Source organism: Halichoeres trimaculatus, unplaced genomic scaffold (assembly GCF_033239565.1).
Source record: "Halichoeres trimaculatus isolate MK-OKI-2021-1 unplaced genomic scaffold, fHalTri1.1 fHalTri1_scaffold_3, whole genome shotgun sequence".
Lineage (NCBI taxonomy): Eukaryota > Metazoa > Chordata > Actinopteri > Labriformes > Labridae > Halichoeres > Halichoeres trimaculatus.
In genome coordinates, this window is record NW_027437181.1 from 18,373,133 (window position 1) to 18,400,603 (window position 27,471).

General features: G+C 37.8%; 3 protein-coding genes across 6 annotated transcripts in view; 1 reads left to right on the forward strand and 2 right to left on the reverse strand.

Moving 5' to 3' along the window:
- The window catches only part of dennd5a (DENN/MADD domain containing 5A), a 33,752-nt gene extending 33,076 nt beyond the window's left edge, over positions 1-676 (reverse strand). For all 4 annotated transcript variants that reach the window (XM_074665781.1, XM_074665779.1, XM_074665780.1 and 1 more), the window contains exon 1: positions 434-676. In XM_074665781.1, the coding sequence (XP_074521882.1) occupies positions 434-533 (100 nt within the window). In that variant the 5' untranslated portion in view covers positions 534-676. The remainder of the gene's footprint in view (positions 1-433) is intronic.
- Positions 677-2,304: 1,628 nt separating this feature from the next.
- Positions 2,305-9,938, reverse strand: tmem41b (transmembrane protein 41B). The gene is made up of 7 exons (XM_074665782.1): positions 9,685-9,938; positions 8,250-8,367; positions 6,508-6,636; positions 5,616-5,709; positions 5,256-5,360; positions 4,652-4,790; positions 2,305-4,565 (listed from the first exon to the last, which is right to left on the reverse strand). The coding sequence occupies exons 1-7, from the start codon at positions 9,779-9,781 to the stop codon at positions 4,396-4,398; spliced, it is 852 nt and encodes a 283-aa protein (XP_074521883.1). The 5' UTR covers positions 9,782-9,938; the 3' UTR covers positions 2,305-4,395.
- Positions 9,939-12,278: 2,340 nt separating this feature from the next.
- Positions 12,279-26,262, forward strand: ipo7 (importin 7). Its single transcript, XM_074666748.1, has 25 exons — positions 12,279-12,495; positions 14,008-14,089; positions 17,719-17,872; positions 17,979-18,137; positions 18,354-18,510; positions 18,673-18,762; positions 18,880-18,974; positions 19,063-19,147; positions 19,238-19,372; positions 19,532-19,631; positions 19,730-19,806; positions 19,951-20,067; positions 20,226-20,315; positions 20,423-20,588; positions 20,703-20,863; positions 21,512-21,640; positions 22,345-22,411; positions 22,566-22,691; positions 22,832-22,929; positions 23,020-23,115; positions 23,253-23,473; positions 23,579-23,787; positions 23,887-24,093; positions 24,207-24,323; positions 25,197-26,262. Exons 1-25 carry the CDS (start codon positions 12,412-12,414, stop codon positions 25,292-25,294), a joined length of 3,120 nt encoding a protein of 1,039 aa, XP_074522849.1. The 5' UTR covers positions 12,279-12,411; the 3' UTR covers positions 25,295-26,262.
- Positions 26,263-27,471: the final 1,209 nt, after the last annotated feature.

A 27,471-nucleotide genomic window follows, 5' to 3' on the forward strand; every position in this document is an offset into this window, starting at 1 on the left:
GCCAGGAGCCTCTATGACAACATCTTCAGTTGTTTTTATTACATTACAACAAAATCAAACACTGGAGCCGAAAACACTTGTCACTCACACTAGATTATAGCAGCAGCGCAATGGCAGCGTCATATCTTCCCGATTAATCGAGAATAATGAAGAAAAGGGAATTTAAATCTGTGTCAGTGCGTTACAGAGACATAATCCCCTCGCTTCTCTCCGAGCATTAACATTAGACACAAACAGGCGGACAGATGAGCTGGGCCTAACGTTATGTTGACTGTGTATTCATTTTACATTATGTGAAATACATAACACGTCAACGACATGTGAGTTAACATACTGTACAAGCTAAATAATAACATTATGTATAACATCCCTGCCCTGCCTTCTTGTTTCTCTGCATCAGTCCGACATTAACCCCGACAGCTAATATGCTTACCGGACAGTTCGTCGGGTTCCAGACCGCTTTCGGTATCGAGTCCGCAGATCACAAAATAATCTGCGAACCGGCAGGACCCGGAGCTGAAGCCGGTGGTCATTTTGAGACTGGTCCGGTGGTACCCTTATCCCCTCGACAGGGAGCATATTAAAGGAACTCGGAGGAGTGATTTCTCTCTGCCATCTCGGATGCTACGTTTACTGCGAAGCTCGAAAAATCTGTACCGATACAAAGCTAACCTGTTTGTGCTGCCAGCAACAGCCATGGAACATCCGGCGGAGACCTTTCAAAGTAAAATCGAGTCCCCCAAATATGCACCAAAGTGCAAAACCACCGAGCCTCTTACCACAATTTTTTTTTATAATTTTGTCCAGCGAATTCTGTTTTGGTCAGTATGGTGTATGTGTGTAAAACAAAGAATATATGTTTAAAAAGGGTCAACATTACACCAACTTTAGTAAAAGGTACAATACAAAATATATGTAAACAATATTGATAATTATTACTATTATTATCATAAATCAGCGAAAAATACAATACGAGCTGGTAGTTTTGATATAACAGCAGGAAATGATGGCTAATAATCTTTTTGTAATAAAACATCTTATAAACCATTATTTTCTTGATTTTGGAGTATTGTTTCACTTGGGTTTGTCTCTGTTTCTTCATCACTTTTCGCCAATGGCCAAATCAAAATTCGTTTAATTGATAAGTGATTTTTACCACTCAGTAACGCATACAATGTAAAGAGGTAACAACACGTTCATTTTCAAAAATTAAAAATGGAAATATTGTGAAAGACATTATTGTCCTTTCCGTGTTAATTCACGCTCCCTCTAGCTTTACATACATCCATAAAAATCTGAGCGTTGCAGACGAAATGCATTGTGGGCCCTCCAGTCCACAGCTGTAATTATCTCCTTCAAGAACATAAAGTATCACCAGGATATAACTGGTCGTGGATGTCCATGATAGACATTGTTATGAAAAATACTCAGAATCCAAACGCAGCAATTGTGAGAAACTGGAAAGTGACATTTAAATGGCAAATTTTATTTAATGTATAGAATTTTTATTAGCTTTAGAATAAATTAAAGAGTACCACACACCTAAAGATGAGATAGCATTATATATCCTGAAAGGATATATATTAATATGTATTAGAGCAATAGTAAAAATAAAGTGGGTTTTATATTTTTAAGTATTTGTCAAATATTTTGTCCAGTGCATATTTATTAAGGAGTTGCTTCAGACAACAAGTTTAAAGTCTTGATTTTTGTTGTTGTTGTTTATATTAAGAATCTATAATTATAACATGTATGTATGAGCCCCTTAAGGGTGAGATAATTCATTTTGAAACAAAGTATTAAACTTAATCATTTAGTTACCCTGCATAACACAATGTGTGTTTATAATACAATTTTGTGAAACCATTCACACAACAGACCTACTGGGACAATGTCATGCTATCCATACTGTATGCTCCTGAGCAGGTATGTTACAATGTCACCACCTGGTGGCACTTAACCCATGTCAAAATAACAACTTTTAGCAACCACTACGTGCATATTTATGCATGTAGAGATATACTAAATACATTTATGGTTAACAAATACACTAAATCTAAGTTCAAAGCAATGAAATTTCCTGGACTAGACATGGATTTTTTTTTCCACGTTTTACTGATGTTTGCTGTAAAACTAAGGCAAACCAGTCTGTTTTCAACTTTTAAAACCAATACAACCAGGGTCTGAAAAATCCCCTCAGATTGCCATTCACCATTTAGGATCAATCTTAAAATGAAACCCCACAAGATCTTTCAAGATAACTTTAATGATTAAATAAATATTAAAAAAAAAATGATTAGACAGGAGAAAATTTTACTTTCTGTTACCATTTCATACTGCTATCCTTCACTGCTCAGTACAAAATAATACTGCTTTGTGAAATGTTGACAGAGGGTTACACAAGAGTTACATTTGGTAGAGAAGTTGAGGAAAATAGCCCTAATAAATCAAATTTTAGTTTAAGTATAGGTATTCTATTAAATATTCTACATAATAAATTTGAAAATCATCAAGAAGTACCATATCTTGGCATCTTTTACATCATAAAGAACATCTATGATGTGAATCTAGCTTCTTAATAAATAAATAAAAAGGTTTATAGAAGTTATCATCTTAGTGAATATGCATTTTCATTTCCGAGACAACATTTAACAGCTCTTTCCTCAACCAGCTTTAAGACCAAGACAGAGCACACATGAAAGTAGAAGATAATCAGGCTTGAGCATCCTCTTAAACTGTTGTTTTTGTAGCTGTGTGTGTAAAATGTCAAATTTGAGATTAAACTTACAGTACACAGTTTTTCTGATGGATAATAAGACATTGTTGTACAAACCGGAAATCGAAACAACAACTGCCTTTTGTAGTTGTGCAGTTTTAAGATGAACAAAAAGTCAGTTGAAAGAGTTTCTCACCAGTATGTTAACTGTATCCAGTCCTCTGGCGACCATTAAAGAATATTTAAGCAGCAGCTCATAAGTTAGCTTGGTTCACAGGAAAAAAAATTCTTTAAAGCACAGGACAGACTTAGCCTTTTAAAACAACCTAAAAGCACAATATAACACAGAAAATCAGGCATCTTGATACATTTCTTATGGTGGAGACAAGTAGCAGTAAAAGCAAGGTAAGGCTTAAGTATCCTGTCTATTTGCAGTCTAATTGGGGGCCATGTTTCATCCTAAGGTAGCAACTCCAGTTTTTTACGTGAAGAAAAACAACAGATACATTACCTGAACACACACAAATTATGACACATGCAACTCTTTCAAAGAAACTTTACCCCATACTTTCCTTAAATCAAAACTGTGCTGTTTGGCTGCTCTAAGAGGTATGAAACTTACCAAACACAGATCTGCAGTGCTGACATAATCTCTGCACTCTTAAAGTCAAATACCAGCATTGTGGCCTTAAGAAACCTGCAGTTAAGATGTTCTGTGAGGAACTATTGCATCAGTGCAGTGTGTTTTTCATGAGATTACAGTGGCAAAGAGAGAGCTGCTTAAGGCTACAATTAAGAACAGAGACTGATGGAAAAAAAAAAAAAGAAGCTTGTATGGCAGTGAATCTGGACACCTCTTAAAGAGTACCATTGAACTCCCACACATGTCCACATAACGAGGCAGTTATTAAGACTGGTAAAAAACCATTACTTTTCTGCAGTTTCATTCTTCCATCCTCACACTGCAGGGGGTGACAGTGGCAGGCACCAGCAGGTTTCCAAAATTTACATTTCATGTCAATAAAATCCACTTAACATTAGCATTTCAGTTATTGTTGCACTGGAACACTTCAGTAGTTGAAAACTGCCAGGTGTTTTGAAACAAGCATGAAAAAGAGGAGTTAAACTTAAAGGTGCTACAAACAGGAATTTGTCACTGATATGCCACTGCAAAGTAGTAGTCCAAGTTTCTTCAGTGCTTAAAACAGAAGATGGTTATTGTAGTATCGACAAGATACTGTGGATCGTTTTTTCCCAATAAAAGCAGAAATTTTGAAGACTATATTTTTCAAAAACAGACACTATAATATTCTTCATTAACTTCCTTTAAGTAGCATCTTTAATTGTATGGCAAGATTTGCTTAAAAAGGAGTAAAGGCTTAAATAAAAACAACAAAAATCTGGTATTCACAAGATGTGCCAAATTCACACATTCACCAAAAAAAATAAAATCATGAGAAACAAAACAAAAAAATGGATGCAAGCAGTGACCAGTTTTTATGGTACCTCATATCAGGAACAATCCACCACTGCATGCATTTTGTGGTCAATGAATGCTTGTTGTGCCAGCAGTCAGACTCCGAGCCAAATCAACTTGAGTGACAGCAGCACGTTCCTGAGCCAAAGGAACTGGGATGTTGGGATCAGCCAGCAGATGAGGTGCTGAGGTGTTTAGTGCTCTACTCAAGTTTTTTCTGCAGCTTTTTCTGGAAGCAGACAGGCAAGATGGAGAGCACAGCCAGAATGCCAAGTACAGCCAGTGAGTTCCAGGAGACAGCCTCTCCAGCTGTGGTCAGTTTGTACAGTTGTGTACCTGCATTGATGGCTACAAAGGATGGTGGTGCCACTCCTTCAAAGACAACAGTTGAAAACATGTGAGAAAGGGCTTTTCTTCTTTTTTTTTTAAATAAAATACCAAGGGACAGACAGTCTTACCAAGAAAGGTACCAATGAAGAAAACCCCCAAAGGCAAGTTAATGACAGGAGAGGTGATGTTGATGAACCAGTTGGGGAGAAACGGCGTTATTCTCAGGAAGATGATGTAATTGATCAAATGGTCTTTATGTTTGTCAACCTGTTGGTAGACAGTCATTGGCACAAGGTTTAATCAACCATAAACTCTGGATTACCAGTTCATAGATTGAACTGGGACATACACTGCAATTCCCCTGGTTTAAATGTTGGGATCTGTAACTTATACAGTATTCAAACAACAAAACCTAAAACTGCTACATGCCTTGGCCTTCTGTAAAAGGAAACTACCGCTACCTGTTTGCTAAAAGAAGTTTCAGTAGCCTGGGGTAAAAATTACACAATATTTGTCAACATCAGTACTTCAACCTCCTGCTTTAGTCAGCAAAACGCCCATTGAGCTGAAGTAAACGCATTCATACAGTAAAAAAATCAACTGTAGGTTTTGTTGCAGAACTTATGTTTTTGATGCTTCACATATTGTCTGAACAATCTTGTTGATCCATAATACCAAAAAAAGTTAATATATCTTTCCAGTTGAAAGTGTATTTTCTTTTACGGGTTTTACCTGCAGGGACCATTTCTGTGCTCGCTCTGCGAGGTATTTGTAGACCACAGGTCTTCCCACAAGGTACGACAGCATATAGCAAAATGAAGCACCCAGGCCAGAGCACTGTTAGCAGAAAAAAAGAGGACTGCCTTAGGTACATTTTAATTTTCTGCTAAATGTCTTTCAATCTTTAATCTTCAGTTATCAGTTTGCTAGAAGAGGAATGTCTAATAAGTGTTCTAAGCAATGTAGCCATGCTTGCAGGCTCTAAATTAAGACACTGAAGCCAGTCAGATTGAAACTGATTCCATACACATTTTAATACTACAAAATGGAGCATTTACTTTCAGGTATTTTTCATACTCATCACTTACTCACCAGGCAAACCAAGAAAAGAGCTAAAGGGAAAGGGTAGAGATATCCGGACAGAATGCTGAGGAAGATGGAGCCAGGGATTGCAAATGTCTGGAGGCTGGGGAAAGTGTCAAGGTAGATGTCATAGACAGATAAATCTTCAATTTAATTTGAAAAAAAAAAAAAGAATATTCCTATTGGTACCCAAGCCTATTGGACCTTTAGTACAAACTTAGATTTGATACTTTCAATGTGAGGTAATCAGAGATTAGTTATGGGTTCACATAGAAATCTTCCTTTTGTTAGCCTCTATACCAAAGGTCCACTTAACTGGTAGATGATAGAATTCTAGGATATTCTGATTCATGTCAGGAGCCAATTTTTACACAAAGATCAGACAGGGGTAAAGGCTTGTGTCGCCTCTTCACACATGTAAAGACAGATGATATTCAGTAGAGGGGTGGCACGTGGGGGTGGTGTATTTGGATGTGGAGAGGGTTTTATCAACTGCTAATCATTGCTTTTACTGTTATACATACTGCCTGGATTTTAATGCATATCCAGAATAAACAGCAGACAAGTAAGCTATATAAAAGCAAGTAGGAGTGTGAATCTGCCACTCTCCCTGCAAAGTCATTATCTCATCAACATGCCTACTTGCTTTCTGGGACTCCAAGCAATGACATGTTGAATTTATAAACAGGCTTAAAGATGTGGTGTGTACAATTTGGTGGTTTAGCAGATCAGACTTTGAAGGAATTACTCATAATAGTAATCCAAAGTATGCTGAGATAGGGTTGTAAGACAAAGAAAAGAGAGGGGGAGATGTCAGCTAATGTTGTGCTCAGAAGATTTGTATGATTGCAAAGAGAAATTGAGCTTGATTTCCTGAAAAACACTTTTTCTCCAAGGATACAAGACATATGTTGTAAAGTAGGCCACCAACACTTGGGTGTAGTACGTCTCTTTGTATTTAGACAGGACTGTACCCAAAGCTTTGGCATCATCCATGTCTTTTGGGATCTTGATCTTTTCCATTTCATCACTGAAAAAGAAAAACAAAGAAATTCAATGAGGGGTTTTTCAGCAAAACCTAAACCTTTCAGCAGTTTTCCTGGTGACTGTTTTGTGAAGTTTCAGCTGGATATTCATGCCTGGCTTAAAATGAAAGGGTTTATACATGGTCACTGATTATGATCTCAAAGAACCGCTTGGTTAATAATTACAAATTCTTTTCTCTGTTTGAAAATGCAACTATGTAGGCTTTCTCTCAGCAATTTCTCTCAGCCAGTAATAACTGCAATTAGGAAAGTTTCAAGTTTCTTAACATTTTTATTAGATGCACTCATACCAAAAGTTTAAGGACACTTTTTAAAAAAAAATTGGGAATCTTACCCTAACTTGAGCCTCTCATGCAACAGAAGGATTAAAGGAAAGTCATACTTTTTGTTTTATGTCTTGGTCTGATCTGGTGCCATTTCCTGACTTAGCCAATCTGTACAAATCCGGGCCTATGCCACGAGGATACCAAATATAGAGTAATGTAGAGTCAACCCTTACTCAGTGTTTAAATTTTGTCATATAATCTTAAATTCTTTATTTGTTTCATAAATATTTTTTTCTTTATTTTTATTGCAATCATGTTGAAGACAGTCTGATCTTTAGTATGCTGTAAGCCATCCCAAAGTGAAGGGTGAATAAAAGTTGACAGCCTTAACAGACTTCGTCTTTAAAATGGTTAAGTTTTTTTTGTTTTACTTTTTTCTTTGGTTGTTTTTCTCCTTATATCTCTTGATTAACTTATTGTAATTTCACAGAGAGAAAACATTCAATATTGGAGTGCTATATTGCATGAGCATTTCTTTGAAAGGATAAGTTCAGTTTATACAGCTTTTACATTGTTTATAGAATGAAGTAGAACAAAATACTCACCCAGAAGGCTTTCCTGATCCAAGCAGTGCTTCGGGAGACATTTGGATCCAAAATCGTGCAGCGGACGTCCGTATGATGGGATCCATCGGGGCATAGACAGCGCCGCTCCTAAAACTGCATTAATCGTCCAAAATCTTGTGTTTTTCACCAATATTCCATCATGGTCCGCTCCAGGTTAGTAGAGTGACAGACTGCAACAGAGGACTAACCTGGAGCGGACCATGATGGAATATTGGTGAAAAACACAAGATTTTGGACGATTAATGCAGTTTTAAGAGCGCCGCTGTCTATGCCCCAATGGATCCCATTATACAGACGCCTGCTGCACGATTTTGGACCTGAATATCTCCCGAAGCACTGCTTGGATCAGGAAAGCCTTCTGGGTAAATATTTTGTTCTACTTCATACTATAAACAACGTAAAAGCTGTATAAACCGAACTTATCCTTTAAATGTGTGAATGAAATACCACTTGACACTTGAAGAAGATACAACTTATTATAAAAGTTTTATTATAGTTCATGGTGATACAGGCTGACCTTTCAAAAACAAAAAAGATTTTAACTGTAATGTCAAAAACTATCAACAACATTACAATAATCAATATGTCAATCAGAGTATAGTGTATTCAACAAGAGCCAATAGTGCAGTTTGTGTTATGGCTTTCTAGAGATAAATCTTGTCCCCATCTACACAAACATGTTTAACATTCCATAAAGCAACTTACTCAGGAAGTTCAGGGAAGTTCCTGTAGACCAAGTACATGACTGAAGCAGAGCAGGAGAAGATAGCCACCAGTATCATAAATGACACACGTGCTGAGCCCCCAGCTGCGTGCTGAGCCTCTGTTGAGAGAAATAAGTTCATTAGCACAGGTGGCTGTTCAGTATGCATTTGGGTCTGCTCTCGAATAACCAATTTACATGTTCACACCAGCAGCACAAAAGCTTGCTGTCAGTGTAGTTCACTAAAGATTTTTGCGTCACCTGTTGAAACTTTCTCTGGGAAGTGAGTTTGCCTCTTGAGACCCTGAGATAGATGGATGCATTTCCTGAAATGGACTTCTGGACTTATATATATATATATATATATATATATATATATATATATATATATATATATATATATATATATATATGTGTGTGTGTGTATGTATGAGTGTGTGTGTGTGTGTGTGTGTGTGTGTGTGTGTGTGTGTGTGTGTATGTGTGTATGTTCATTCAAACCTTTAAGAAAAAGATATTGAGGTTACCCACATGTTGTCGAGATAATATATGCAACAATCCATTTACTTACATATTCCTTTTTCCTTTTTTTTAGACCAGGGCTCTTTATTTACAGAAAATTATTTCTACACTACAATTACCTTACATCGAAATTACTTCACTACTCAATGTTAATATTTCCTTTTTAATGTGTCATACTCGTTGGGTTCACTATAACTTCAACTAATTTGACATTAATAGTGATTAAAGTGCTTGTATAATTTCCCTGACAGTATCACAGACAGGCTCTTTCAGCTTTTGTTGTTGAGTTTTAGCCCTTAATCGATTATTGTTCTTACTGTTTGTAATGTTTTATTTCCTTTTATCTGGTGGTGGTTAGCCTTTTTGCATCGTTTAATCCTTTCCTGTTATTTTTGTGATTTTCAAACTTGTCCTATTCACATAAACAGTTCATTTTTATTTTGTATGAGTTAAAGGTAAGCTATATTATCATTATCATTATTATTATTATCATTAGTAGTAGTAGTAGTAGTAGTAGTAGTAGTAATATCATATTATTTTAAGACAACTTTACAGTGTTAATCATCCTTCCATTCGTTAGTCTCAAGAGTTTAATACATTTACACCTATGGTCGTAACAGTAAGTAAAGTTAAAACACATGTATGACATTCACTGGGGTATTTTGGGTGAATTAAAGAAACATGAACACCTTTAGCATTAGCTGTGCTGGGTTTTTTGAGAAGCCATTGTTGGAGCCGGCTAACTGAAGCTAAAAAAAAAACAAAGAGTATCCGGCTAACGTTGGCTCTTGATCTGCTATCCGGGACTGACCTCGGAGCAAATGACGCTGCTGTGCCGTTGTATGGCTTAATCTATCTTTAACTACCAACAAGCTTCCTTCTTCATTCAGATTAGCCATTACAGTCCGAACCTACCTTTCTGTACTAGTGAGTCACTAGCATTCGCCTTCACCTCTTCCTGTGCTGAAGACAGACCGTCGGACTCGCGTCTTTCTCTCCGCTTTTTGGCCATTTTTAGGATAAAATGTTGAGGTCCGGTGCGATAAGTGACAGAGGTGAGCCACAGAAAAAAGTGGACGGCTGACGGGCGGGGTGACACCGGTATTTTGTCAGCCTGTTGTTGACACGTTACACAGGTTGACCTTTTACCTTCAACCGAATCCAATACAACCACCCACAGCGCCCCCTGCAGTACCACGGGATAGCTACCCAAACAGATAAGATTAGTCTTACTTATCTTAGACCTCAATCAATCCCACTGGACATGTTTTTCAAGAGTACAAAATTAGTGAAGAGTATGTATAAAAAGAAATTGCTAGGTACAAAGAAAGTGAAATACAATTCAAGTGTTATGTTAAAAATACAAAGTGTCAAATGGAACCCCCCCCCCACAAAAAAGTGCCCATGTCAATACAAATACAAGAACAGTGCTTAGAGTAACAAGATGAATAAATGGGAGTAGTTAGACTAGTGAAACTAATGTGAGTTGTACATTTGTAAAACTATTTGTAACACATTCAATAAATCAAACAAACTATTTCACATGATATGAAGTATTTCCTCTCAACTTAATAGTATGTTGCACATGAACAAATAAACACATGATGAAATTGCACTAGGTATATAGAGTCTTTTGTATGTTATGTGTCCTTCCTGCAGAATTGGTAGGAGTTGTAAAGTTTGGTTGCCACAGAAAGACATCCGATGGCACTCTTTGTTGATGTGAAAGTATGAATAATTACTACGGCCTTTGACAAGTAAACTATATTGACTAAACTGTTGATAAGATAAATTGTAATTAAATAACCATCTCTTGGCTGTCTTACTTAAATGTGATTTTAGAAAGTGCTTAGGCAATCAAGAAACAAGCCTAACAGCCCAATCACTGAGAAGTCAAACAAAAGAATTACGAAAAAGAAAGAGTTCAGTAATAGAAAATCCAAATCACAAATGACCAATCCAGAATAAGAAACCTACTGCAGGAGAACTTGAGCAGCATATCACAGAAAAAAAGTGGTATAGGAGGATAAAAAAAAGATAAAATAACATACAGCAACTGCTACAACTTATAATAATAATCATGATTTTTTTTTTTTTTTTAAGTATCACACATAAGTAACTCAACATAAGTAAGTTGGTAAAAGTGAGAGGATGAGGTTTAAAAGGTGCACCTAATGTCATCAGCAAAGGTGACAATCAAATACCGTTCCTATATTTCTGGCTGGGGGGTTGAGTCCATAGACAGAGTCAAAGGACGATGAAGGTTTCGGACCAAAGATTGTTGACACAGGGCCACTCATTAACATTTTTTTATGGCAAGGTTGGTGTTATGTAAGTTCTGTACTGTTTAAAGAATGCATGATGAATTTTTTCATCAACAGACACTACCTGCCAACACACAAGACAAGATCAGCATTGTAATCAATATAATACTGATAATAATAATACTGAATAATACTGAATAATACTGAAATCATTCACAGTTTGACATGTAGCTGCTTAACACATTTTTTTTCTTATTCCATAATATATAAATGTGTTATATGCTTACGCTTTGTGCAGTCATTCAGTCATGCCAATGTATGTAATAATAATTTTGTATTAAAAGTATTTTTATTGCACTTTTGGAAGATTTTATAACATTATTTCTCTCTAAACATTAAACATATATCTCTGGCCTATATAAATTTCTGTCATTTTTCCTTCAAGGTGTTCTGCCTTTAAATAACTAAATGTGTGCTGACTGTTTATACTTTGCCAACATCTTTCTTGGTTATCATATTCTTTCATGTCTCATGTAGCCTAATTTTTTCCTCACTTTTCTAGTGGAAAAATTTCCCACTCTTGTAACAAAAAATAAATAAAACAAGTATCTTGAATCCAACAGATTAATAATGGATAATGCTGTATTTTTAACAGTGCATTAATGACCGTATTTCACTAAGATGTATCAGTATTTTCTCTGTCAGAAAAGATTTAAATACTCTCTGTATTGAAACATGTTTAGATATATTTGTAAAGCTTGGTCTTAAGTCACACGAATGCCTTGGGCAAAATCCTGTCGGTCCAAGGTTCCCCGTAAAGTTTGAGGTTAAGATAATGTCCATCTTTTAAAAATGTAGATTTAATTTTAAAAAGTAAAATTTCAGCGAAATGCATGACAAAATATCATTCAAAATTCGTTTTGCATGACCATGATGGTGGGGCCAGAGTTATGGGGAACCTGAGAGACGCATGTCCAATATTGTTACTAATTGATATTGTTACTAATTAATACTATTATTACTATTATTAATACTAATTACTATTATTAAAACTAATTAATCGACCATATTAATTTTTTTTATTATTATTATTTGAATGCTCTAAAACAGTCAACCAGTAGGGGGTTCACCTTCCATTGCAGATGAAGAGCTGCTCAAACGCAGGTGGTACAAATATAGAAAACTACAACTCCCGTAGGTGCTCAGTCTTCGCCGGATGTAAGTGTTGCACAAATTTGGCGCTGATCTATCCGGGTACTTCATTCACTGCTTCCTTTCGCGCCGGGTAACCGGAGAGCTGTGCGTCCATGTGCGCAGTGACTGGGAATTGATAGACCTCTGAAATATTAAAATCCGAGCCGTAAACAGAGTTTTCGTTATGGATCCCGAGGCGTTGGTTGAGGCCCTTCGGGGCACGATGGACCCCAATCTGCGGGAGGCCGCTGAGAGACAGCTAAACGAGGTAAAAGTTGAGATTAGCCGTTAATTGTGATGGAGGTTGTGGCGCGGTCTCGGAATGGGCCTCGGCCGTTCATAACATCAAGATGGTGCGATCACGCAGACTGGGCTTTGATACTGTTGCCTTGACAGATCAAGAGCTGTCTATTCCCACTTGACCACATTAATACTTTTCACTGCAAAAACAGGCCCTGATCTTATACCATTATTTAAACGGCACCAATTGTTTGTCGATGACACTCGCATGCCAGTAACCAACGTCAACGGTAGCTTCATCTTGAGCCAGCTGTGCCGTTGCTGCTAAACATGCTAACCCTTTCTCGCACTGCCGAGGTGATAATTGTAAGCTCGTCACAGACAGTTTCGGTATTGCTTTGGCTATTTTCAGGGCTGACAAGGCCCAGCAATATTACGGTCGGTGTGTTAAAGCAACAAGTAAATCTCATTTATCGTGGGACATGTGCTGGTTAGCGTATTTAACGGTAGAATTCGGATGCCTAGCCCTGTTGCTAATGTTAGCTTGCTAACTTGGTGACTTGTTGGTTGAACTGCCATAGCCTTGCTACATAGCTGCTGCTCACGTGTCACTGTGACAAGCCCAAATTGATGACATTTTTTATCAACGCAAACAGGATTTACAACACTAAATTTAGTATTTTGTTCGTTCAATCTAAGCCTAATATCTATTGCAGACAATAATATATATTTCACAATATAAATCATACATGTTGGGCACAAAGTTAGCAGAGTGCCATGTGAGCTAACATCGACTGAGCTATTAGCAGCACTGTCCTGGATGTGGCAAAAGCTGGACTAATAAGAAATCTTGTTTGTAGTATTGAACTGCTTCATTTTATCTGTTTTTACTTCGTACTATTATTTGCGACATCAACAAACTTCTCCAGAGCTTGTTCTTTGCCAGAATAACGAAATTTAATTTGAGACATATATATATAACTGATTGTTTATTGCACGCACATGTCATGGAACAATACAATAATGGTGATTACTATTGAAGAACTATTTTACACTGATTGCTAATCCTTTAAGGAGGTCATTAAAGAAAAAAAACATTGTTGTGGTTTGCATTAATGTGACTCTATTTAATAGCTGATCAGTATTCTAATAATACTGCTCGAATCAAGGAAACGGCACCAATATTAATTCTGGCAGTGACTTGTTTATGGATAGGATGTGAAATTCACACCCACACACACATTTATGTATACACTGGTAGTGATTGGTCACTCAAACAGTAAAGCAGCCAGTCATTCAAGTTGTATAGTGAACAATAGTTATGTCAACTGGAGGCGGATCGAGGAACTCTGTTTTGCTTTCTAAATACAGTGCTCTGCTTAGTCATAAAAACTTTTGTTGTTCATGGCCAGTATCTGTAAAATATATGTGGTAAAATGCTCAAATAGATGCCATTACTTTTAAAAATATGGAGATTACAGATGTGTTTCAGTGTTTATAAACCAGTTAACATACAGCTGTTTTTAATTCTGATTTACAGGGTCACACCCAGGTAAACTTTGTGTCCACTCTGCTGCGTGTCACCATGTCTGATCAGCTGGATTTGCCAGTCAGGCAAGCAGGTAAGTCTTAACCTTTACATGTAAAGATGGTGCTAATGTGGTACAGTCAAACCAATCATGTATATAAACACTGTATGTTGTTAATTTTGGATGTCATGTGAAATTTGTTCACAATGAATGGAAATACAGGCATAGCTACCTTCATGTAACACATACAAAGGAAACATTTAGTTGTTTGTTAGAGCCTACTTTAACACAAATTATTTAGCTAATCACTTAGTTAAATGTGAAGATGGTAATGTGATCCACAACTGACTTTGAGTAGCCATAAGTACCAAGAGTTGGCATTGACCCAAAATTAAAATAATAAAAATAATGCTTACAGAGGCAGATGAACACATTACCACTTGCATTGTTTTTTTTTAACTTTGGTTTTACATGTTCTTGAACATATTTATCGAATAATTGAACACCTATTAAGAAAAGGAAGTTGACTAAAGATTACTTATTTTAGACTGAAACTACTCAGTAGCATCAAAACAGCGCCACTTTGATACTTGTTTGTGGTGACTAAGTTAAAAATAACTGAAATGATTATTTTCTGAGAAAACGGGAAAACAACAACAACTGGGTATTAACATGGAAAAGGATAGTAACCTTTTGTGCTGAAAAAAATGATCACTGGGTGGTGTTAAGAATTTTTACTATTCATGTAATACTGTATTATTATTTCTGTATTTAGATATTTGATACATATTTATTTGAGCATTTTCATGGTTGAGTATAAATAATTTGGTTTAGAGGGAAGTTGTAGTTGCTGCATTCTTGCCATCTAACTGCACAAGTCTTAACATAGTTAATAGAAGTCTTAAACTAAGTAAGAAACAGTACATGCATAATATTTTTTTATCAGTTTAATGCTATAATTAGTGATATTGTAAAGTTTGTAATGACAACCAGCTTTACCTGACAGGAAGGGCTGCTAAAGTGAAATGTTTTGTAACCACATGCCTGCCTTATTCCTCTTATTACAATTGAAGCCACCTAAGGACACTCTAGTGCTGTTAGGCCTACCCAAGAATGCTTCGTAGTCCTATTTTGTCAGGTTGTATTATATGAGATGTAGACTAGATAGTATTATGACCCCCAGTAAAACAGGACGCTTATATAATAGTTTCAAAAAGACAATTTAGTGATGATACATGATTCACACTTGTATTTTTTTGTGAGGCTAAAGTGCCATGCTGAAGTGCAATGGGCACGTGGAGCTGTTTTAAATATAGCTTGTTTTGCTTTGGTCAAATGCTGCCCTGCACAGAGTGTGTCAGTGGTGGGGAAATCAATGTTAAAATCTGAACCAAAGTGTAGCAGAAAGCACATGGATGAAATTTAAATCACTGTATGTTCACCTCCCAGATATTCATGGCTGTATGATTAAATTCAGCTGTGTCAAGCTGTTATGGTGCAATAAATTGTTTCCCCAGCTGTAGGAAAAATATCTGACAGTATTAAGAGCAACATAGACGAGGAGCAGTTCCCAGAGTCTACACAGAAGCTGTCTGAATAGGATCAAAAGCATCGCTGAAACATCAGTTGTCTAAATTAGTTGTTTTGGCAGGTAGTCAATCACTGATTTGCTTTGGGTTGGTAAGCAGCCAACCATTAAAAAAATGAAGTTGTGGAAACAATCACTCTGGTCCTGTTTATTTCATTTTGCCATTAGCTGTTATGTCTACCGAATATGATTATATTCTTAAGTAAAGATATTTTATGATTTCTTTTTATTGAAGGGCATGATGTGATACTGCCTTAAGTTTAGGAACAAGTATTGGCTGCAAATTAAGTGTGAGGTTAGTTTTTTTCTCTATATCTGCGTCCCCGGATTTCTGCTGAATATTGAATACAAAGTAGGGAAAATATCCTCTGTGTGGTTTTCAAATTGATGAGGGATTCTATTTTGATGTGTTGCCTTTAGGTTTTTGGATAAACTTCTCTTTTCAAGGGACCTCAGGAAAAGATCTGTTCACATCAATCATATTTTAGTGTTAGCAAAAATAAGTTAAGAATTGATACGTCTGCATTTGAGGCTTGCACAGTTATGGAAGCAAAAAAGAAACATAGTTATTTGAATTTCAACAGCCACTGAATGTTAAATACTGAAATAAAAACACTGGATTCATGGAGTTGAATTATTTTGCTGTGAAAACCATGTATCTGAATTTATTTGTTCTGAATTCACATATTCTAATTCATATCCAAAAAATCAAGTGTCATAACTCAACACCAAAAAGATTTGGGTTGCTCAAATTCTGTTTGTTTAATTCAGTTCTAGATTCAACTAGTCAAAATTCAGATCTGAAAATTCAAGTTAAAAAAACTCAGATTGCAACATCCATGCTACCCATGACAGGAAAGGCAATATAACATATTGACTTGAATATAAGAAATGTTTTTTTCCCTCTTTAAATAAATACAATCTTGATAATAACATCAGTGTTTCAAATGCAGCTCTGATGACAGCTCTGTTAAAATTCAAATAATTATGTTTCTTATTTGCTTCCATAACTGTGCAAGCCTCAAACGCAGATGTATCAATTTTAAATATGTTTTTGTTAATACTAAATTAGTTTTACATGTTGCATGTATTCTTGATTTCATGTATTCATTTGTTTCTGAAATTAAAACTTTTGCTGCAGAAATTTTCAATTTTCAATTTCATTTGTCTACTAAAAAATTAGGGGTTGAGATTGGCATTTGAGGTAGTTAGCAAAGCCGTTTTGTTGGCCAAGTTTTTCTACAGACACCTTGGTAGTTAAGAGTGCCAGCTCATAACAGCAGAAGTCCAAAAAGTTCTCAATATTGTCTACTTCTCGACTGGAGTCCCTGCTTTATGTTATAATAAAACAAATCGATTGAGAGGCTGCGTTCTTCATGTTCCTGATGACAAAAGGAAAGTGTATAAAATAATACATTCTTTGGATTTTACATCTGACTTCACTTATTAATCGTTAAAGCTCTTCAGCGGGAAGACTTGAGTGTTTTTCTTCCTTGCCATGAATCTGACTGATATGACAGGTTTTGAGTGGCTTTGCTGTTCTGGTTCACCGTGTGGTTTGGTGGTCGCGGCGAGGGGGTTTATGCCCCGTCAGCATTGATAGGCTGGATTTTGATTGCCTTGCTAGTGGTGTAGACGGTTGTGTCAGCAGTCTGACGTCAGCCTCCCGGCCCTCACTCCTCCATTCCCTCAGATGACTCTCCCTACGAGCCACAGAGCTCAGAGTGGGGCCCCCACACTGTAGATGTGAGTCCAGCTATCACCCTGGTGCCACATTCAAAACTACTGAACATCAGATGGAAGAATATTCTTCTGCAGCTTATTCTCAACTTGGATCTCCATTTGCACTACTGTGCTATATACAGTCATGATGATATAAGAGTAGTCAGTTATCATTTGGTGTAAAGCCTTGTTCAACACCCAACTCACTGAGTTTGAGGTTCAACTGAAATAGTGCAAAGTCTGTTTTTTGTAACTTTTTTGTATCTTTTAAATCAGTTACCATAAATCTTATACCCACAGTTCTTCACCCTTTCATCAACATGTTGTCAGACTACACACAAACAATGTTTTGAGGGAGAAAACAGCTGTGCCTACAAGTGCTAAACCTTATCTTCTCTGTCTCTCTGCCTAGGTGTGATTTACCTTAAGAACATGATAACCCAGCACTGGAGTGATGGAGACGGTTCAGGAACAGAGCCGCCTGTCAATAACATCCCAGACGAGGACAGGCAGTTTATTCGAGATAACATAGTGGAGGCCATCATCCACTCCCCGGAGCGCATCAGGTAACCACACATTCTGCTTTCTGCTCGAAGTGAAAGGAGATTTGGTTTTACTAGTCACTTGTGATTTCTGCCCGTCATTATTTAACTGCTTCTCTGAACTTGACAGGGTTCAGCTGACAACATGTATCCACCACATGATCAAACACGATTACCCTGGCAAGTGGACAACCATAGTGGACAAGATTGGCTTCTACCTGCAGTCAGACAACAGCGCAGGGTGGTTAGGCATCTTGCTCTGCCTTTACCAGCTTGTCAAAAACTACGAGTAAGTCTGCTTTCTGTCTTTATCAGAGTTTTTCCTGGCTTAGATGCTGCTGGGTTGTCCCTGTCAGGGAGCAGTACAACACAGATACACACACTTGAGAATTCTTTGGACAAATAATGGTTTGTGATAGGAATATTCTGCTTAATCTGTTGTTTTTATTATTTAGGTCTAATACTGGCTTTATGATGCTCATGCAAACTATTTTGTGTAACCTAGATATAAGAAACCAGAAGAGCGCCAACCTCTGGTGGCTGCCATGCACATTTTCATGCCCATGCTGAAAGAACGATTCATCCAGCTGCTCCCTGACCACTCAAGTGACTCAGTCCTCATACAGAAACAGATCTTCAAAATCCTCTATGCCCTCTTCCAGGTAATTTTGATGCTTTGTTTTTTTCCATTTAGTTAAAAATCGAGCTGCAGTGGTCATCCTTGTACTGAAAGTCTGCTTTTATTCTGAAATGTAAAATGTGGTTCTTTTTTACTGTAATATATAGAAAGATCTTTGCTGATTTGAGTGTTTTCATTTCTGCAGTACAACCTCCCTCTGGAACTTATCAACAGGCAGAACCTGACAGAGTGGATGGAGATCCTGAAGACAGTAGTGGATAGAGATGTGCCACCAGTAAGGAGATGAAATAAATCCATACTGCACATGCAGGCCAAAAAAATCCTTTTTCCTCTTACACGTGCAACTTTTCCACATGCTGACTGTGGTTATGTTGTCCCTTCATCCAAAAAGGAGACAATGCAGATAGATGAAGATGAGCGACCTGAGCTGCCATGGTGGAAGTGTAAGAAGTGGGCCCTTCACATCTTGGCTCGGCTGTTTGAGAGGTAAATTTCCAACAGTGTGTTCCGTAAGTTTCAAACATACAAATATGTAAAAAAAAAATTAATACAATGTATAAAACTGTGTTTGCAGGTATGGAAGTCCAGGCAACACAACCAAAGAGTACACAGAGTTTGCTGACCTTTTCCTCAAGGAATATGCTGTTCCTGCTCAACAGGTATGAACTTTAGAAGGCAAAGGACAAGCTGCATGTCTTGCTAGTTGACATCACTGATGTAAGGAAGTCTTTTGTATTTTTATTAACTAGGTACTGCTCAAAGTGTTGTACCAGTACAAGCAAAAGCAATACGTGGCCCCCAGAGTACTCCAGCAGACACTCAACTACATCAACCAGGGCATAGCACATGCTCTGACGTGGAGGAACCTTAAACCACATATCCAGGTATAAAATTCAACAAATGAAATTTAAATACCTTGCAAGCATCTCAAAACAATTAACACAGGGATGATATTTTGCTGTAAAGACACTGTAAAGCTGCTAACGTGTTATGTGTACTTTTAATTCCACGCCTTGATTGTGAATCATTAATTCTGTTTGCAGGGCATCATTCAGGACGTAGTTTTCCCCCTCATGTGTTACACAGACAGCGATGAGGAGCTTTGGCAGGAAGATCCATACGAATATATCCGCATGAAGTTTGGTAAGCACAAGAAGTTGATATGCCTGCAAAAAAAAACAGGAATACTGTGCATCTAGGATGACTAACCATTTATCTGATCTCTGCTGTACCTTTTTTAGATGTATTTGAGGACTTCATCTCTCCTACGACAGCAGCTCAGACACTCCTCTTCACTGCCTGCAACAAGAGAAAAGAGGTAAGCTAGCATTGTTTTGCTTTTACTTACTATATGTATTACATGGGAACTGTTTCTAACTTAACTAAAGGGAGAAAAACTGATCTGTTACAACTTAAACCTGATGTGATCTAAACAATACTCCTGTGTTACATTCACATTTAGGTTCTGCAAAAGACTATGGGCTTCTGCTATCAGATTCTCACCGATCTCGCCTCTGACCCCAGGAAAAAGGACGGTGCTCTCCACATGATTGGCTCTCTGGCTGAAATCCTGCTGAAGGTAAACTCAGCTGACTTCTGTACATACCAACCCCCCCTCTTTTTCTTTTTTGTTTAACGATTCTGAACTAAGGTGTTGTAAAGACACTTTTGCTGAATGGGGTTTAGGTGTGGTCAAATGGAGAGGACAAAAATGAACATCTTTATTTCTCATCACAGAAAAAAATATACAAGGACCAGATGGAGTTTATGCTGCAGAATCACGTCTTCCCCCTGTTCCGCAGTGAACTGGGCTACATGAGAGCCAGGGTATGTGATCATTTCAACACAGTGGTATCATTACAGAATTGAGTGGTTTTCAATGACAACAAAATGGAGTATTGTATCAGATCATAAACTCTCTCACTTTCATGCAGGCCTGCTGGGTGCTGCATTACTTCTGTGAGGTGAAGTTCAAAAGTGACCAGAACCTGCAGACAGCTCTGGAGCTCACACGCCTCTGTCTTATCAATGACAATGAGATGCCAGTAAAGGTGGAAGCTGCCATTGCATTGCAGGTTCTCATCAGCAACCAGGAGAAAGGTGAGTAATTTCAGTGAAGCCCAGCAATGTTTTCCTCACTGAGCACTAGCCAAAGGATGATTTTCTTTCTAAATTCTAAATTGTTTATTTTTTAAATATACACCTTTCTTTTAGCCAAAGAATACATCGTCCCATTCATCCGGCCAGTGATGCAGGCTCTCCTGCATATCGTCAGGGAGACGGAAAACGATGACCTCACCAATGTCATACAGAAGATGATTTGTGAATACAGTGAAGAAGTCACTCCAATCGCAGTGGAGATGACACAGCACTTGGTAAGTGCAGAAAGGACAGAGGCTGCATGTTGAGGTCTTCATTGACATAACATTCTCTTGGCTGTGAGGCCCCATGAGCACCCACGATGACCTTTGACCTTAAGAGAAACATAACAGCAAGTTATTGTATTTAAATATGATGACATGCCTACGTCATTTAGTGATTTGAATTAGATTGAATACTGTCAGCTTAAAAAAGTTCAATTGGAGCATTAAAAATCCTTGGTAGTTTTTGCACAAAATTAGTGACAAATGTATCAGTTACCTATCCTTAGATATGAGGATTATAATTGCCTCAACAATGGTCAGAAACATGTTTTCTTCTCTCTGGCCATCAAGAGTTTTCATAAACTATTATCCTAAACTGTATTTAGCTCAACAAATCCCTTAAGTTTTCCATTATTGCCACTTGATTGCACTGAGATAAAACAGACATTTTCAACAAAGCAAGCTCAAAGCATCAATGTCACATGCTTACTTTGTTATTTTAAGAAGAAAGACTCTTTCAGACATGACTTTGACGTTTCAGTTGTATGTAATTATATAGGCATGAAAAATTAGTCAGCCTGGCAGCAGGATGGTGAAATGTATGAAAAGGCAAACTTGACTGTAATGATCATAATGGTCTCTTTGTTGGCTCTTTGACAGGCAATGACGTTCAACCAGGTGATTCAGACAGGGCCTGATGAGGAGGGAGGCGATGACAAAGCTGTGACGGCTATGGGCATCCTCAACACCATTGACACATTGCTAAGTGTGGTGGAGGACCACAAAGAGGTTAGCAGCATAGCCACTAAGCTTTCTGCCCACACACACACACACATACACACACACACACTTCTGGTTCATCACTCATCTCAGAGCCACTTCATCTGCAGAAGCAGCTCCGGTCTGCTGTAGCCTTCCTGCCAACACACTTCAGCCACCCACCAACTCCTGGGAACACGTTCTGTTCTCACCATGTTCAAAATGACTCAGAGGCTGAGGCAGACGCTAGAAATAGTGCTGGGGCTCGCTGCCACCATGTCTGCCCAAAACATTGGACTGCTGGTGCTGGAATCCAATTGCTTTGACCAAGTGTTGCTTTACACTGAGATTTTTTGATTGTGTAACAGCTCCATACTTTAGGTCAGCTAAAGTCACTGTGCCACTTTTTTTTGTTATCAGTGAACTTGGCATTGATTTCAACCTGTTGTGTTGACATGGAAATGTTTACACAGGTAATGTAGCACAATTGGAAAGGAAGAGGTGCTCATATTCATTGCTTCTACCTTAATAACAGCCACTGAATTCACAAGTGTTATATCTACAACCAGTGTCTGATGATGATTTTAACAAACTTGACAATCATAAAATCATAATTCTGCATTTATAAAAACTGCTCCAGATATAATTCATTTAATGTGTGTATAGAACCTCATTGTTTGCAGTTTATTTTACTGACAAGATTCTCATACTCTTTATTCCTGGTGTTGTTGTAGATCACCCAGCAGCTGGAGGGCATTTGTCTGCAGGTGATTGGCACTGTGCTGCAGCAACATGTACTGGGTAAGCAGGACTGGCCCTTCCTGTGCCTCCACATTCCATCTGCGTGTTGCTTTAATACTTTCAGTCTTCCTGTCTAAGACCTGACTTATTGATAAATCGGCTTATTTTTATCTCCTGTGACTCACCTTCTTTTTTTCCTTTTTGCTGTTCTCAGAGTTCTATGAGGAGATCCTGTCCTTGGCTCACAGCCTGACCTGCCAGCAGGTGTCGCCACAGATGTGGCAGCTCCTTCCACTGGTGTACGAAGTCTTCCAACAGGATGGATTTGACTACTTCACAGGTTTATGATCGTCTGAAGTGCTTTTTTTTTGATTGCTTAATAGTTTGTCACCTAGAAAAATACAGGTTGTAAAATTTTACAGAAAGGATTTGGGATGTGCTGCAGAATCCTGATGTTCAGCATATGTGTTTCTTCTCCAGATATGATGCCTCTTCTTCACAACTATGTCACAGTGGACACAGATACCCTCTTATCTGACACCAAATACCTGGAAATAATCTATAGCATGTGCAAGAAGGTATGATGCAGCGCAAAAAAATCTGTATAGTGTGTAAACCTAATATTCCTGTTTAGTGGGAGGCTTACCTGACTGTATCACTTCACTCAGGTACTGACAGGAGATCCAGGAGAAGACCCTGAGTGCCATGCAGCCAAACTGCTGGAGGTGATCATTCTGCAGTGCAAAGGTCGTGGAATTGACCAAGTGAGTTTTTTTTTTTTTTTTTTTTAATACTTTTTAAATCTTGTGCTGCTGGTTAGGGTTGACTTTATTGACAATACATTTATTCTTGAGATTTGAAACAATTAATTAATAAAGTTAATGTCTTTCTGTGTTTGCAGGTTGTACCCTTGTTTGTGGCTTCTGCATTAGAGCGTTTGACCCGGGAGGTAAAGACCAGCGAGCTGAGGACAATGTGCTTACAAGTGGCCATTGCAGCCCTTTACTACAGCCCCCCTCTCCTCCTCAACACCTTGGAGAATCTACGCTTTCCCAACAACACTGAGCCCATCACTAACCACTTCATAACCCAGTGGCTCAAAGATGTCGACTGCTTCCTTGGGTAAGAGTTTCATGACTGTCCCAGCCATTTGCTTTAAGAATAAATGCATTATGGTTTCATGGATGGAAATAGTTACACTGAAGTTTTTTTTTTTTTACCTCACAGCCTACATGACAGGAAGATGTGCATTCTGGGACTTTGTGCCCTCATTGATTTGGAGCACAGGCCTCAGGTTGTCAACCAGGTGGCTGGTCAGCTTCTTCCAGCAGCCATCCTTCTGTTCAACGGCCTCAAGAGGGCGTACGCCTGTCGAGCAGAGCATGAGAATGATGAAGACGACGATGATGAAGATGGTGAAGAAGAGGATGACAATGGTAAGACCTTTGTTGATATTATGCTCAGTCTTGTATTAGATGTCATAACAAGGAAGTGATGGTTTAATGGTACTTACTCGTTTCTCTCCATGACAACAGCTGAGCTTGGCAGTGATGAGGATGACATCGATGAGGAGGGGCAGGAGTACCTGGAGATGTTGGCAAAGCAGGCCGGAGAAGACGGAGACGATGAAGACTGGGAGGAAGATGATGCTGAGGAGACGGCACTTGAGGGCTACACTACATCTGTAGATGATGAAGACAATTTGGTGGATGAGTATCAGATCTTCAAAGCCATACTACAGAGTAAGATCACTAACTTGTTATCCTTCTGTTTTCCTCAAAGCTGACTAAAGCATTTTGTAAGACAAAGATGTGAATGTTCTGCATCAATCACTGATGTGACTGTACTGTGACAGATATCCAGACCCGTGACCCAGCGTGGTATCAGGCGCTAACACAGGCCCTTGACGAGGAGCAAGGCAAACACCTTCAGGACATAGGCACACTTGCAGACCAGAGACGGGCAGCACATGGTGAGCTCCTGCTGAGAACCAACCTGAATTTTCCGATCAAACTCTGATGCTGCATTTCAGATCAACAATAAACTGTTTTTTTTTTCTACATCCTACATCTCTTCATTTTTGTTGCTATGGCTCCTTCTCATGTTGAATTATATTAAAGGTTACTAATAACTAAGCATCTCTTGATCTACTTGCAATAAATAATCTGCCATTGCTTCCATTGCATTTGTCTTAAATTTTAGGATCTGTTCTGATTTACCTCATAGGAACAGAAACTGAAGTTTGTCTGGATAAATCTTTTTCTATATCAAGAAAAAGTTTGAATTTGTTGAAGTGCTTCACTTTCATTGTGCGTGAAACTTTGATACAGTGATACATCACTGGTCCCCAAGGCCAACAATTTCTTTCTTTTCCTTCCTGATTCTTTCCTTTTGTTGACCCATAACAAAGTATTAATAGACAGAATATTGATCCTGCTAGGCAGTGCATAATTAAGCCATAGCCATAATTAAGTGTGGTCCAGACAACTTCTTGCTTTTCTGTAAGCCTTCACCACCTGAGCTGGGGGAAGCGAGGAGTTTGCCAAAGGGAAAGAAAACATGCTGCGTGCGTTACAGGGATACTGATTTAACGGATTTAAAAAGTTATCAACAGCTTGTTCATGAAGTTGCTTTCCTTTATGTCCAGTGTTCTTTAGATACTAATGTAGGAAAGAACGATTAACAGTCCATGTTTTAAATCAAATCATGACTTTCCCTGAATTTTCCTCACTAGACTAACTTAAGCAGCAGCTCATTAACACTGAGAAGTAGAGAAGCTCCATAAAACCATGCTTTTCCTTTCCATGTTTTTGTTTTTAAAGCCTTCCTTATTTTCTGATTACAGAATCCAAGATGATTGAGAAACACGGCGGGTACAAGTTCACAGCACCAGTGGTGCCATCTACTTTCAACTTTGGAGGCACTGCTCCAGGAATGAATTGAGTCATCTGTTCTACTTTTTATTACTCTGTGACTGATTGTAGTGAAGTGAAAAAAGCTTGTGTTGTTCCCTTAAGTAGTGGTTCCAGAACTGGTTCTTCTCAGTCATTCTTCAATCTGTCAAATGGGAAAATAAGCACCAGAAGATGTGGGAAAGCAACCAAAATGCAACCAATGGCTGGGGAAAACAAACCAAGAACTTGAGCACGATGCAGGAGGAGAAGCTCTGAACAACGTTGTCTTCTGGAGCCCAGTGTAGAGGGAATACCATGACGGCAACTCTTTTGTTTTTTTTCCCACTTAAACAAAATTGGGGGATTTAACAGTTAGATATTGATAATGGGACTTAATATTTCATTATCACTGATGTGGCCAAATGGCCCTAATATGATTATACCTCTGGTAGTGGTGATATCTATGTTATTTTCTGCATAAACAAACATGTTTATGTAAATACAAGCCAAGGTTATTGATTTTTCAAGTAGCCTTGAAAAACAACCAGAGGCATTTGTAAGGTGTTAACAGCTGTATTCATATGTAGCATATTGGATACTTCATAGCACTATGTGATGCCTGATCTCTGTAAATTAATGACTAGCACTTTCATATTGTTCAGGTCTCCTAGCCTTCTGTATCAGACTGCAAATTTTTTAAATTGAAGACTATTTAAAATGAAAACAGCTGTAACTTTGTTACTTTGCAAGCAACTTGTGTAATGGCTGGTTGTTACGCATCTGGTTACAGAGTGGATCAGTGGGCAACTCAGAAACATTGATTTCAGGAAAAAGAGAATGCTCTTGGTGTTCAGTATGGCTACAGGACATGTGTTTTTGAGCACTGAAAGTACAATTGAATACATCATTGAAGCATGTACAATTGGACCTATCGTGAAGGTCTCAAGCTTTTGGTTGGTGTATGGATGAACCATCTATATATACAACAACATATTAAAAAAAAAGCTAAGGGAGTTCATGAATTTGAGTTTTTCCTTACACGAACACAGATCTTCTGTATGAATTTGTTCTATTATACACAGTATTAATACATTCTGTCATTTATTGATGAGTTTTTGTCACCTTTGCAGATTGGTTTGACTCTTTCACAAACTACATTCATAAGCTTGTCTGGTTGTAATCTCACAGAACAGCATTTCTGGGAATAAAAAAGGAAGAACAGAACAGATGCAGCTAGATAGTTAGATACGTTGCAATAGAAAGCTGTTTGATTAATGCCATATCAATGGTGAGATAAGTGTTCGGAAGAAAACAGCACATGTCACAATGAACAATAGATGATCTTTTTTTCTGCCCATAGAAGCCAAAGCTCAGTGACTGAAATGTAATTGACAATAGGATTAATGTAAACAACAAAATTTAACTTTAAAGACACTTCAGGTTTCTAATGTGTGAAAATATAAAATTCAAATATTTGGCTTTCTCTTACAAAGTGGGTCTTTTGGGGGACATACGTTTGCAAGAAAAGGGTATGTTAACTCAGGAATTATCTGGAATTCTGTAAGAACTGGTCATAAAGATGTTATATTAAGATAAGATATACCTTTTTTAGTCCCACAGGGGGAAATTCCACATTTTCAGCTGCAGCAGGACACGAGAGAAGTAACAGGAATTAGTTGAAATAAAAATAAAATTAGCATAAATACAACTAAAATGAAAATAAATGAAAAAGAGCATGAGCCTTCCATCCATATCAGTTACTAAAACAGATCACTGCACACTGGAGAGGTTTCTTGTAAAATATGACTTAATCTCATATAGGACTTCAAACTCATAAATAATGACTTAATTCTCTGAAATGATTAATTTATCTCGTTAAGTTTGACTTTCTTCTCGTAAAAAAATATTCTGATCTCTAAATCTGTGATTTTTTTGGCCCACACACTCCATCATAACATAAACAGGTTACTTTATCTAAGCAAACGTTTAGCGCTTCCTCAGCTGTCTCAACTATAGACATATACACCTGCTCTTCCATTCGCCTCTTTTCTTCTCTTTGGCCTCTTCTGGCCAAAATTTTGTCTCGCTACTCCTCCTGGGGCTTTAGGAAAACCCCCACAAATTATACATCAAAATGTGCGATTTTGCTTCTTACAAAGAAAGTATTATATACATATATATATTGGTAATCAGGATAATTGGTCACTTGACATGGAAGCTATTGAA

What these genes read in the sequence shown, in the direction of transcription:
- tmem41b (XM_074665782.1), bottom strand. Translation starts at nt 9,781, where the DNA reads ATGGCCAAAAAGCGGAGAGAAAGACGCGAGTCCGACGGTCTGTCTTCA. An exon ending in TGACTCACTAGTACAGAAAG is followed by an intron (nt 8,368 to 9,684) that starts GTAGGTTCGGAC and finishes TTCTCTCAACAG; the next exon opens with AGGCTCAGCACGCAGCTGGG. An exon ending in CACAGAAATGGTCCCTGCAG is followed by an intron (nt 4,791 to 5,255) that starts GTAAAACCCGTA and finishes GTCTACCAACAG; the next exon opens with GTTGACAAACATAAAGACCA.
- ipo7 (XM_074666748.1), top strand. Translation starts at nt 12,412, where the DNA reads ATGGATCCCGAGGCGTTGGTTGAGGCCCTTCGGGGCACGATGGACCCC. An exon ending in ATGCTGTTCCTGCTCAACAG is followed by an intron (nt 19,148 to 19,237) that starts GTATGAACTTTA and finishes TTTATTAACTAG; the next exon opens with GTACTGCTCAAAGTGTTGTA. An exon ending in GCTGCAGCAACATGTACTGG is followed by an intron (nt 22,412 to 22,565) that starts GTAAGCAGGACT and finishes TGCTGTTCTCAG; the next exon opens with AGTTCTATGAGGAGATCCTG.